The sequence below is a fragment of the Pseudochaenichthys georgianus genome, chromosome 9 (assembly GCF_902827115.2).
Source record: "Pseudochaenichthys georgianus chromosome 9, fPseGeo1.2, whole genome shotgun sequence".
Taxonomy (NCBI): Eukaryota; Metazoa; Chordata; class Actinopteri; order Perciformes; family Channichthyidae; genus Pseudochaenichthys; species Pseudochaenichthys georgianus.
The window spans coordinates 36,292,148-36,304,224 of record NC_047511.1 but is presented as its reverse complement, the minus strand read 5'-3'; the positions used below and the strand labels follow the sequence as shown (position 1 = coordinate 36,304,224).

The 12,077-nt window shown below is 41.3% G+C and overlaps 1 protein-coding gene across 3 annotated transcripts in view; it reads right to left on the bottom strand.

Moving 5' to 3' along the window:
* Positions 1 to 12,077, bottom strand: part of LOC117452729 (single-stranded DNA-binding protein 2) — a 63,601-nt gene that overhangs the window by 2,023 nt on the left and 49,501 nt on the right. Inside the window, exons 5-16 of one of the 3 annotated variants that reach the window (XM_034091466.2) lie at positions 7,027 to 7,116; positions 3,560 to 3,619; positions 3,382 to 3,445; positions 2,333 to 2,415; positions 2,181 to 2,248; positions 1,641 to 1,689; positions 1,521 to 1,556; positions 1,363 to 1,417; positions 939 to 1,009; positions 777 to 855; positions 664 to 692; positions 476 to 574 (exon numbers count right to left, since the gene is read on the bottom strand). In XM_034091466.2, the coding sequence (XP_033947357.1) occupies positions 476 to 574; positions 664 to 692; positions 777 to 855; positions 939 to 1,009; positions 1,363 to 1,417; positions 1,521 to 1,556; positions 1,641 to 1,689; positions 2,181 to 2,248; positions 2,333 to 2,415; positions 3,382 to 3,445; positions 3,560 to 3,619; positions 7,027 to 7,116 (783 nt within the window). Of the gene's footprint in view, positions 1 to 475; positions 575 to 663; positions 693 to 776; positions 856 to 938; positions 1,010 to 1,362; positions 1,418 to 1,520; positions 1,557 to 1,640; positions 1,690 to 2,180; positions 2,249 to 2,332; positions 2,416 to 3,381; positions 3,446 to 3,559; positions 3,620 to 7,026; positions 7,117 to 12,077 lie in introns of those variants that run through there. The other 2 variants (XM_034091468.1, XM_071204400.1) reach the window with 2 other exon arrangements.

Below are 12,077 nucleotides of genomic sequence, written 5' to 3'. Positions count from 1 at the left end.
TCTAAGTAAACCTATTTTAATTGGATATTAGGTAGCTGGTGGTAAAAAAAACATTCTATACAGTAACTATTAAGTACATCGTTAAATCAACTATCCAGTATGGCATGTAATGGGGTTGTGGCAGATTGCAAACAACTGGATACACCCACGATAACCCCTTCTTTCCCAAACTAAATATGTGGCTCTGTCTTAATCCAGAGTTGAGGTTTGTCCATTCAGGGCTACTGTAGAAACATGGCGGACTATGTGAGGAGGATGCAGATATGAAGGGTTTATTCAAAAGTAAAGAAACTATGATTATTAGTTTCAGGTGATTATAAACTATTGAAAAATAGTTATAAATAGTATATTCCAATAAATCCCCCTTACATTCTTCCTATATTTCTATAGTTTAGTTAGTAGTTATATTACGTTTTGAGCTCTTGCTACCTAATATCCTCTAATCTCCACATATAGTAGATTATAATTGACTTACACTTTCATTCTGAAATGGGTTGAGGAAGTTTCCTCCCATCTCTCCATCCTCCCTGGGGGTCCCAGGCTGGTTACTCATGCTAAGGTTACCAGGAGAGTTCTTTAAAACAAATGGTAATGGTACGCTATTAAATGATCAAATATTTACACTGCAATTGTCATTTAAAGTAGATAAATATATTAGCTCACCTTAGGGAGGCTGTCCATATCACCTGACCCTAAAAGAGGGAACACATTGTAAAATTATAACTGGAGATGTTGTGTCAATACGGCACATACTGTAAAACTACTTATTCCTGTACCTAGTGATCCATTCATGTGATGGGGCTCCATCCCAGCCATCCCCCCTAATGGGCCGTCGCCACCTGCACCCATAGGGAACTGAAGGGGAAACTATTAGATACACACACAAACTCTACCAAACACTCAGATATGTGATATACACTGAGAGAGGAATGTCTTACGTTTGGTCGGCTTCCACCTGGAGGGACTGTGTTTATCATCGTGTACATGTTGTCGCCAGAGTTGGTTGAATCTGATGTAATGAACAGAAAAACAATGAGTTTGAAAGAACACCAACGTACAGCTCTCGAAAACATCAAGAGACCACTCCAAGTTTTTCTTAAATCTCAATCTCTACATGTATGGCAACCATTCCATTCCAGTGTCTGTTGAATTCCAACACAGATAAATGCCGTCAGTTATATATTAGAATAACTCAGTAGTTATATTATAGAATAATATCAAAAAACCTTATTTTACTCAAACACATACTTAGAAATAGTAAAACCAGAGGTACTGATAATGCTGCAGTGGTCTCTTAATTTCCAGAGCTGTATGTATGAGTTCAGATATAGACACACACTCAAACACACACACATATCTTGCCTGCTGGACTTGGCATTATTGGGGTCCCAGGTGCCCCCCCTCCTCCTGGTGGTCCCTAAAAATGAGAGTTTTGGTTTCCATAAGTTTCATTCATAAAGCGATGACTTTCAACGTGTACAGCTAGTGAACAATGACAGTTTAAACTCAAACATACATACCACATAATTTCCTGGAGATGCAGAAGAGTAGGGGGTCTGAAAAAAAACAAAGGGTAATCATGAAAGAAATGAAGTAACTTTTTTTTTGTTTGGTGTCTTTTATTTTGTCAGGTCACTTACCGAATTGGAGTTAGGAGGATTTGGCCAAGGTCTGCCCCCACCCGGTCCCCTGGAACACACACACACACACACACACACACACACACACACACACACACACACACACACACACACACACACACACACACACACACACACACACACACACACACACACACACACACACACACACACACACACACACACACACACACACACACACACACACACACACACACACACACACTTTAGTCGTCGGCTTTTGGCAAGCCTCTTTGTTACCAATTCATTTGGGCAAAGTTGGCAACAACATGTCCGCCTGATGCCAGAGAGGTAAAGGGAACAGGGTAAAGAAGACGAAATAGAGGAAAGCTGTCTTCTAGCTCAACTTACAAACCCCTTACTCCCAAAACAATAAAGTAAAGTTGTAATTAAACATTACTGTAGTGAGAGATTCAGGATATTTGCTGTTTAATGTTGTCCTTCTAATTGAGACAGCTGTGAGAGGGTAATTTGGATTACATTGAGTGTGTGCAGAAACATTATGTTGATACCACTCACATGTTCATGCCTGGCATCCCAGGACCAACCAGGGCGTTAAGTGGTGGTCTCATCCCACCTCCATAGCCCTTAAGAAGCAGATATCAGACATCCTTAGTTATGTTTACGAGAACTACCAGAACCAATTCTTTGTACATTTCCCTAAAGATTACCATGTCCCATACCTGGGGCCCGAGCGGTACCATGCCTCTGGGCGGTGTCATCCGCTGCATCGAACCTCCCATACCTGGATGTCCTGAAACATACGAAACTACAATCAGCCATCAGTTTGTTCCAGAGCAGTGTATCCACGTTGGATGACTTTTCTATTCTTCAGTCAGCTATTTTGGGCCATGTGTATCTTTATGGTCTAGTTTTAAGCTGAGAGAGGTGGAACGTTTTTTAACTCTATCTCTCATCAAGCATGTGTTTCACACATTTGTCTGATCACTACTGTGTTTCAAAACCTTGAGAGGACATACATTCCCTGTCTGAGATGTTTAGAAGTGTGTCTAAATGTAACATTTACAAGTTCAGGTTTAGTTACAGCAGTTTAACAGTAACTGAACAAGTTAGGTTTTTTAATCTGTGCATCATTTATATGTGTTCTCTGAAGGAGTGAGTCGTTTGTGTGAATAGGCGTGTACTTAAAGATAAACAGATATCTGTGTATTACTCTCAATTAAAAGACTTGACTTCTAATAAACTCACCCTGCAAGTGTCAGTGTGGCCACAGACTAATACAGCTTTTGCCTATGAACAAATCCGCCAAAGCACCAGAATGGATCTTTACTACAGTCCCACAATCAGGTTGTTAGTTCTGTTTTGTGTGTGTGTAACATCTTGAAGATGACTGAATGTATTTCCATATTTTGTAATGACTTGGTGACACCTAACATTTTCCACCAGAGCACCAATGGTGTGATGATGACATTTGTGATTTTGTTGCAGACTTTAAGGTTTTATCTAGCAGTTATCAAGTAAAACTTCGCCAAAAACTGTCATTGTGAGCAACATTAGCATTTAGGTCAAAGCACCACTTTGCCTTCATGCAGCTTTACTTGTTCATAGTTCTAGGATGTCAGTTTTTAAGGGCTTTACCAAGCTGTGTGTCCACAGAAAATACTTTTGGTTTAAAAGAAAAAGATAAAATAATGATGTCCTTTGAGTAAATGGGTTATGACTCAGCAATATATTTATTATACAGGTTGTGTTTGCATACCTTGCAGTCGTGTGGGGTCCATTCCACTCGGTAACATAGACTGGCTGCCTGGGACTCCCAGTCCCTACAGAGGGAGGAGGAGGCGTCACCAGCATTATAGTGACAGTCACACAAACACTTTCCATTTCCACTATTCACAGTACTGTCTGCTGCCTGCAGGGGTCAGTGTGGCTCTTACCTGGTTGGGTAATCTGAGAGTTGGTCTGGGTCCTCCGGGGTATCGAGGTGACATAAACGGCTGAAAGAAATGACAGAATAAATGCATGTTCAGTTACTCTGGGTTATTTATCTCACAATCTAAAAAACGCTACATACTTAAGAAAGGAGAATATAATGGAAATACATCTATATCAATACACCTTTATTGAAATAACAAAATTAAGAGATGCAACCAAATAATATGACAAAAATAAAAGGCCCTTATTTTCAAGAAAATGAATCATAGCTTATTTTTTAAAACCCCATTCACAGAAAAAAAAGAAGAGTCATTGTTCAAAACAGAAAACCAACCACAGCACTTTTCCTTTAACAACAGTTCCATGACAGTCAATTCAGGAAGCCGACCACACTTTCATTGGATTGTATTTATGGAAAAAGTATGGGATAATAAAAGCGGCGGTCGGTTAATAATGATGTCAGTGTATGTGTAAACTGTTTGGCAGCGGGTGTGAGAATCTCTTTTGCAGCTGGGAGTGGGTTTTCGTTTGTCCTCACCACAGACAGTAGCAATGCTTCTGCTATGTTGGCTGAGCTGATACCACTGTGGTCAGGAAGGCCTGCAGAGTAAGAGAAGCAACGCAACAACCTGCCACTAGAGAGCAATGGTCCACTTGTTTTCATCAGGGTCTTTATTCCTCATTACACCTCTTCTCATCTCCCAGATACACAACTACACTGCTTTAAGTCTATTAAAGTACTATAGTAGCTTACAATTTGTTTTCATACTTGCATGAAGAAATACAAGCAATTTACAGAGAAAGTTCCTAATGAATGCATAAATGAATGAAGTTGAAGTAAAAAAATGTGGATATAATATTGAGGGCATTGCTATGCTTTGTTTGAGATCCTCATGTATTTTTGCCAGTGAAATTCAGCTTGCTTTAGATGATATTCTACATCCAGTCGAAATGCTAATCAGTTTATGGAGCCTGACAGACGACCGGGATTCTGGTAAATGTTGAGTTTCAGTAACCGATAGGTCTCGACAAGACCTTGTCTCCAAAGATCAATTGATCTTCAGAGGGAGATTGCGAAGGATGTTTGGAATTTTTTTGAAAGCGGAGTCGAGAAATGCCTATGAAGGATATTGATCTGTGTGTCAGATGTGAGCGTCTGAGTTTGACTGATAATGTCAGTTAATCAATGTGCGACTGGCAGAGTCCTTCTGATGGAGAACAGAGAGGATCTGGGGCCAAGCTGCATGTGTGACTTTTTGTTAGCGAGACATTTATTTTTCGCTGTCAGACTCTTTTCTCTCCGTTTTTGAGAAAACACACACTGGTGCTCCCACACACAGATACATGCTGATTATTCACAGAGACTTTGTACAATAACACATACAGTTAAGTGAGTGAGATCTAGGAACAGCATCATGAACGAAATACTCACATATGGAAATAAAAGTATTACTGTATGTATTTTACCTAATTAAGATTGAAGATTCAACGTATTGTCATTACGTAGTACAGGTATACAGTGGGGCAAAAAAATATTTAGTCAGCCACCAATTGTGCAAGTTCTCCCACTTAAAAAGATGAGAGAGGCCTGTAATTTTCATCCTAGTTACACTTCAACTATGAGAGACAGAATGGGGGGAAAGAATCCAGGAAATCACATTGTAGGATTTGTAATGAATTCATTGGTAAATTCCTCGGTAAAATAAGTATTTGGTCACCTTCAAACAAACAAGATGTCTGGCTCTCACAGACCTGTAACTTCTTCTTTAAGAGCCTCCTCTGTCCTCCACTTGTTAACTGTATTAATGGCACCTGTTTGAACTCGTTATCAGTATAAAAGACACCTGTCCATAACCTCAAACAGTCACACTCCAAACTCCACTATGGCCAAGACCAAAGAGCTGTCAAAGGACACCAGAAACAAAATTGTAGACCTGCACCAGGCTGGGAAGACTGAATCTGCAATATAGCAGCTTGGTGTGAAGAAATCAACTGTGGGAGCAATTATTAGAAAATGGAAGACATATAAGACCACTGATAATCTCCCTCGATCTGGGGCTCCACACAAGATCTCACCCCATGGGGTCAAAATGATCACAAGAACGGTGAGCAAAAATCCCAGAACCACACGGGGGGACCTAGTCAATGACCTGCAGAGAGCTGGGACCAAAGTAACAAAGGCTACCATCAGTAACACACTACGCCGTCAGGGACTCAAATCCTGCAGTGCCAGACGTGCCCCCCTGCTTAAGCCAGTACATGTCCAGGCCCGTCTGAAGTTTGCTAGAGAGCATTTAGATGATCCAGAAGAGGATTGGGAGAATGTCATGTGGTCAGATGAAACCAAAATAGAACTTTTTGGTAAAAACTCAACTAGACGTGTTTGGAGTAGAAAGAATGCTGAGTTTCATCCAAAGAACACCATACCTACTGTGAAACATGTGTGTGGAAACATCATGCTTTGGGGCTGTTTTTCTGCAAAGGGACCAGGACGACTGATCCGTGTAAAGGAAAGAATGAATGGGGCCATGTATCGTGAGATTTTGAGTGACAACCTCCTTCCATCAGCAAGGGCATTGAAGATGAAACGTGGCTGGGTCTTTCAGCATGACAATGATCCCAAACACACCGCTCGGGCAACAAAGGACTGGCTTCGTAAGAAGCATTTCAAGGTCCTGGAGTGGCCTAGCCAGTCTCCAGATCTCAACCCCATAAAAAATCTTTGGAGGGAGTTGAAAGTCTGTGTTGCCCAGCGACAGCCCCAAAACATCACTGCTCTAGAGGAGATCTGCATGGAGGAATGGGCCAAAATACCAGCAACAGTGTGTGAAAACCTTGTGAAGACTTACAGAAAACGTTTGACCTCTGTCATTGCCAACAAAGGGTATATAACAAAGTATTGAGATGGACTTTTGTTATTGACCAAATACTTATTTTCCACCATAATTTGCAAATAAATTCTTTAAAAATCAAAAATGTGATTTTCTGGATTTTTTTTTTCTCATTTTGTCTCTCATAGTCTAGGTATACCTAGGCCTCTCATCTTTTTAAGTGGGAGAACTTGCACAATTGGTGGCTGACTAAATACTTTTTTGCCCCACTGTATGTAACGAAATGGTTTCTCTGCATTTGACCCATCCGAGTGTTAGGAGCAGTGGGCTGCCATTATGTACGGCGCCCGGGGAGCAGTGTAGGGAACGGTGCCTTGCTCAGGGACACCTCTGTCGCACTTGGTCTTTCCGGGAGTTAAACTGGTGACCTTCCAGTTGCCACGCCAAGTCCCTATGGACTTCGCCACCACCGCCCCTCTGTAAGATGTACCTGTAAGTGGCCTAAACACCCAAATATTTTTCTCCCCACTTTTAGTTTTGTTGTTGTGTGTGAGTGAGTGAGTGAGTGAGTGAGTGAGTGAGTGTGTGTGTGTGTGTGTGTGTGTGTGTGTGTGTGTGTGTGTGTGTGTACCATTTACCTGAAAGAACCCTGGAGGGACTGGTCCCACTGGCATGCCCTCTCCTGGGGGAAGGCTCCCGAGGACCGGGCTGGGAGCCGCTGCAGCACTCTGAGAGACGAAACACAAACAAAGAAAGAGAAATAAGTCTCAACTCAAAGCAGTCTGCTGGTATTCAACACAATTCTGCTCATCAGTGGCTGAAAGTAACAACATTAAGTTACATGTAGTATTTACAGTGAGCACATTCTATATATCAGAATCTGAATCCCCAGGGGAAGTTTGATAACAAGATTACAAGTGGTTCCTTTACATACTTTAGTATAGTCCTACTTCCTCTGCACTTTTGAATAATATTGCACATTTAACTCAGCTATTTAATGTACACTCTAGTTTCTTTGCAGAGTAAGGTTATATGTGATGAGTTTATCAAATATGAGGCATTGTTAAAAAAAAGTTCTACCTAATATAATATGAAAAAGTTAAAACTGCAAAGGCTCTAACTCAGCCACCAGTATCAATGCAATATAAATGATCCAATAACTTTACATATGAGTTTAACACTCACAGGGGCATTGTGTTTGCGTTATGACAACTACACTTTTAATTCTGACGCTTAAAGTACATTTTCAGTCCGTACAGTACAGTACCTCTTCCAAACATGCCACAAAGGAAACAATACAAGGGTCTTCCCACATGTCTCACTTGCTGTCTGTTCCTCAGTGGGATATTTCCTGTTTCTGCAGATACCCTGCCCGTCACGTTTATTTTTAAACCTTGTGTTTTTTGTTGTGCTTTCCCAGACGAGTGGTTCTGGGACATCTCAGCCTCTGCCTACTTCCTGAGGCAGTGTACTACTAACTAACTAACTAACTAACTAACTAACTAACTAACTAACTAACTAACTAACCCAGAGTTACCACCCAGCATCGGCCTCTTCCTCATGACATTTACAGACCAAATAACTGGTAAATTGATGAGAGTATACATCCACATATAACAGTGAGCACATACTGACAGCATGTCTGCACACATTTCTTTTCAAAGTATCTGCCCACTCTTTGTCCTATTTTGTCTGATCTCTCTCTCTCTCTCTCTCTCTCTCTCTCTCTCTCTCTCTCTCTCTCTCTCTCTCGCTCTCGCTCTCGCTCTCTCGGCATTGGCGTAAAGAGCTTCAGTGAAATTCACCCACGGTCTCTGAAGTTTCCGCCAGCTGACTTTTTAGGTCAGACAGGAACGAGGTTTAATCAGAGCGGAGATAAAAGCCGGCTGACGACACTCCTGTATCCTCCTCTGCTCCACCCCACCACCCTCGCTACCCCCCCCCCCCCCCCCCGGCCTCCCTCATTGTCGTTCATGTTCCCAAACGTTAATGTTCGGCAACAGGGCAAAGGATGCAGCTCTTTGATTCCATATTCTGCTGCAAACGGAGCTCGTACTTGACTCAGCAGCTGAATGTAAGGATGGATATTGTATCTCGGTGTTAAAGCAGTGAAACCAGTGAATTTGTGAGTGTTTTTCCTCTCTCCCTGTTCCTTTTTGCAACCTGGATTACCCATAATGCCTTTGCTCCCTGGCAGCCTGGAGGTCTGCTGAGTTTGCCTTCCCTCACAGAGAAGGGGGAGAGAGAGAGAGAGAGAGAGAGAGAGAGAGGGAGTGAAAGAGGAGAAAGGAGGACAAAGCAGAGATTACGAGTGTGCATATATATGTGTGTGTGTGTGTGTTTGTTTGTGTTTGTGCGTATGTGTGCGTGTGTCTATGGGAGTGCACTTAATGTTTGTTTGTGTGGGAAAAGGAAAGCTGGGGGAGGGAAACAAATCTACCTGACCTGCTGACAAAGCAGCATTTTCCAAATACAGCAACAAGAAAAAAACAGGAAAAAAACAGTCAGGATATATCTGCCCCAAAACCAGCACCACCCTCATCCTACGAAAAACACAAACAACGCTGGGAACAACACAACAACTCCTCTGGTGCTGACGGCCTCTCTTGATTATGACAAACTAGATTCAAATGAGATTAGAAACATCTGAGGTAAATCACATTGATTCACAAAGCCTGTGGATGTTTCTTTCCAAGTTGCTTCAGTTGGGCAAATCACATGGTTTGCACACTGATGCTTGGTCAACATTTGGGCAGCTTTTGTAGTTTAATAGTTATTTGCTTTCTTGGCAAAAGTGAGATAAAATTACCCAATTTCATGTTGGTTTGGTTATTGTGAAGCTACCGCCAGCAGTTAGTTGGCTTAACTAAGCACAAGGATGAGAAACAGGAGGAAACAAGCTGGCCTGGCTGTGTCTGAAACATAACAAAATCTGGCTTCAAAGTAGAAAAAAAGTGTCTCACACTCTGGCACTGTGCATTTCCCTTATGTGTGGTTTGTGAGATAATTTTCCAGTGATCAGCACAATCCTGAACCTCATCACAAACAGTAGTTTTTAAATAAAATTTGTCCAACCAGACCTTCGACTCCTACAATAATACATGTGAGTTACTCAACTAAGAGTGCACTCACAGTGGGTCGGAGAGGGGTGTTACTATATACCCAAGCACTGAGATAATACTCCCTAAACTCAGTTCAATTGGACTGACAGGCATGATTACAATATTCATTCAAAGTGGCAAGCAGTCAATAGAGCTTAAGGATGTGCAGACTCATACAAACCTGGTATCTTTAAAGACTGGAAAGACTTGGTCTTTATTTCAATATTTCAATACATGCTCATGCCTCTTGGTTTCACTAACTACCTTTATCTGCTGACTTATAGAAAGTAAAAGAGAAAGATTTAAGCAACATTTAATGTTTGTCCTAATGGTAACGATTTTGTGTAACTGTTGATAACAGTTAGATTAAACATGCTGATATGCTTAGACCTTAACTGTACCTCCCCCATTCAAAAACTACTCCTCTTATGGCTGTTCATAATTGAGTTTGCAGATTGGTGCAATTATCTTGATTTGGCTTTAACATAGTGACCGGAAAGTTAATGTTAAAGGTGGGGTAGGTAATTTTGGAGAAAACAGCTCGAGTGCGCTAGACTTTGAAAATACACAACCGGAGAAAATGTGCCACTTCCTCACAGAGCCCCTCCTCCAACACACACGAACGCGCACATGACCAATGAGGGCACGAGATACATTTGTGCACAGATGGAAGGCTGACAGGCAGGTAGGCCATCCAGTTACTTTAGCCGGGCCGGCTAAAATGATTGGTCGTGCTTTTTACAGTACTACGGCTTCCACAGATTCCATTTTTTTTATGGATTTGTTGTCAAAGCACTTCAGATCTTCATTGCTATCAGGATGTTAAGAGCATTCCATGGAATATAACAAAAAGTGTATCTCGAGCCGGTTTCTCAAACTTACCTACCCCACCTTTAAATGTCTGTTATTATACTACTGTAAATGACTCTGGATTAGACACAATGAATTCCTGTTAGCCAGTTATTTTTAAATACTGATTTCCAGCAAAGCTCAACATATTCCAGCACTTAACCTTCGCAAACATCAACCGCACACACACTGTTTCCCACTGTTAGTGAGTCCATCGTTTACACTCCTCTCAGATCAGCTTTAACACTTCTGTGACGAGGCCGAGTGCGAGGGACCAGAGCTGTTCAGCTGGTGGTTTTACACATTAACACATTGTTTGATAGTACACATTATTGTTTAAAACAATGAATCGTGTGGTGAGAATGTATACCTTTCTTAAAGCATAAACAGTGTTGCTGATAATATATATTGCACTTGACCTATATGGATGATTGCAGATTCAAATCAAGAACAAATTGTAAGACCCAAATGATTTCAGAAACTCACGTAATTTAAGAAGTACTTTTAATAAAATGTTTTGAGATATTCAATCTAATATGAAATATCTGAATGCTCTCTTTATACCAGCTTAATTATCTGCTTTGATGTTTTAGATTGGAGCTCCTTCTCCCTTTATTCTCTGTTTTCTTCACTGTTTCTGTCTGTCATTTGGTTTCAAGAGTGATCAAATCGTTCAATGATTTTGTCTTTGTGGTTTGTAGTGTACAATGATCCCTACATCCGTAGTCGATGGCGTTGTACCCAAAATGGGTTTGTGATGAAACCTGAGGCTTTGCATCGGCCCTGCATGTCCTCAGCTGAACACCTGCATCTCCTGGCAAACTCATCTGTTGCATAAATTATTCAAACCACCCCCTGCAGGAGAACTCTACAGTACACCAGACACACACAACAACAGATTCAGTCCTTAGCGCTGTAACATCACCAAAGTGCACTGCCATCCACAAACACCAGGTATCCAAAAATGAGGGGAATTTGATGTGTCAACAGATAGCCTACTGATGTCCACGGTCTAAACCAGTGGTTCTCAACTGGTGGGTCGCGGACCCGTTTCGAGTGGGTCGCGGATGTGTGAGTGAAGAAAATAAAAATTGGGAAAAAAAATAAAAATTGGATTTCTTTTTTTGGGGGGGAAAAGTCAAACTTTTATTTTGAAGGCCCGATTTTCTAACGCTGTGCAAGCAGTCGGCTTTGGACTGGAAGTACCGGAGACCATAAACGGTGTTGAAAACTTCTGTCACATAGTGATCATCTTCTCAATAAAATATCTTTGCTGATGTTTTTTCGAGTCTTCTGGCCAATCAGAATCAAGATTGTTGCCGGAAGTCCCCACGGAGAATAACTTGGCGGTAGAACTCTTCTTTATACATCCATGGGTACAACTTCAGATACAAATGAACACATAATGAAATATGACCCCCGGTCTGATGACTGACAGGTCACAGAACAATGGGAGCTATCTACCCTTATCCACAATTTAAAGTAAGTCACACAGACTATCTCCTCTTTACTCTTCTCGCAGCAAGATGTCAGAACAAAGTGAAAAACAAACAATGGCATAACATATTATTAATATGTCGGGTAGTAATAGATTTATTTATTTTCTTCTCAGAGTACCAGAATGCATAGTTTGTTAGTATTTCTAAAAATCTCCTGGGGGAGAATCCCCCCAGACCCCCCTGCTGGGGTTGGGTTTTCAGCATGTGTGCCTTTTTATATAGTTCAGCTTTGATTCCATC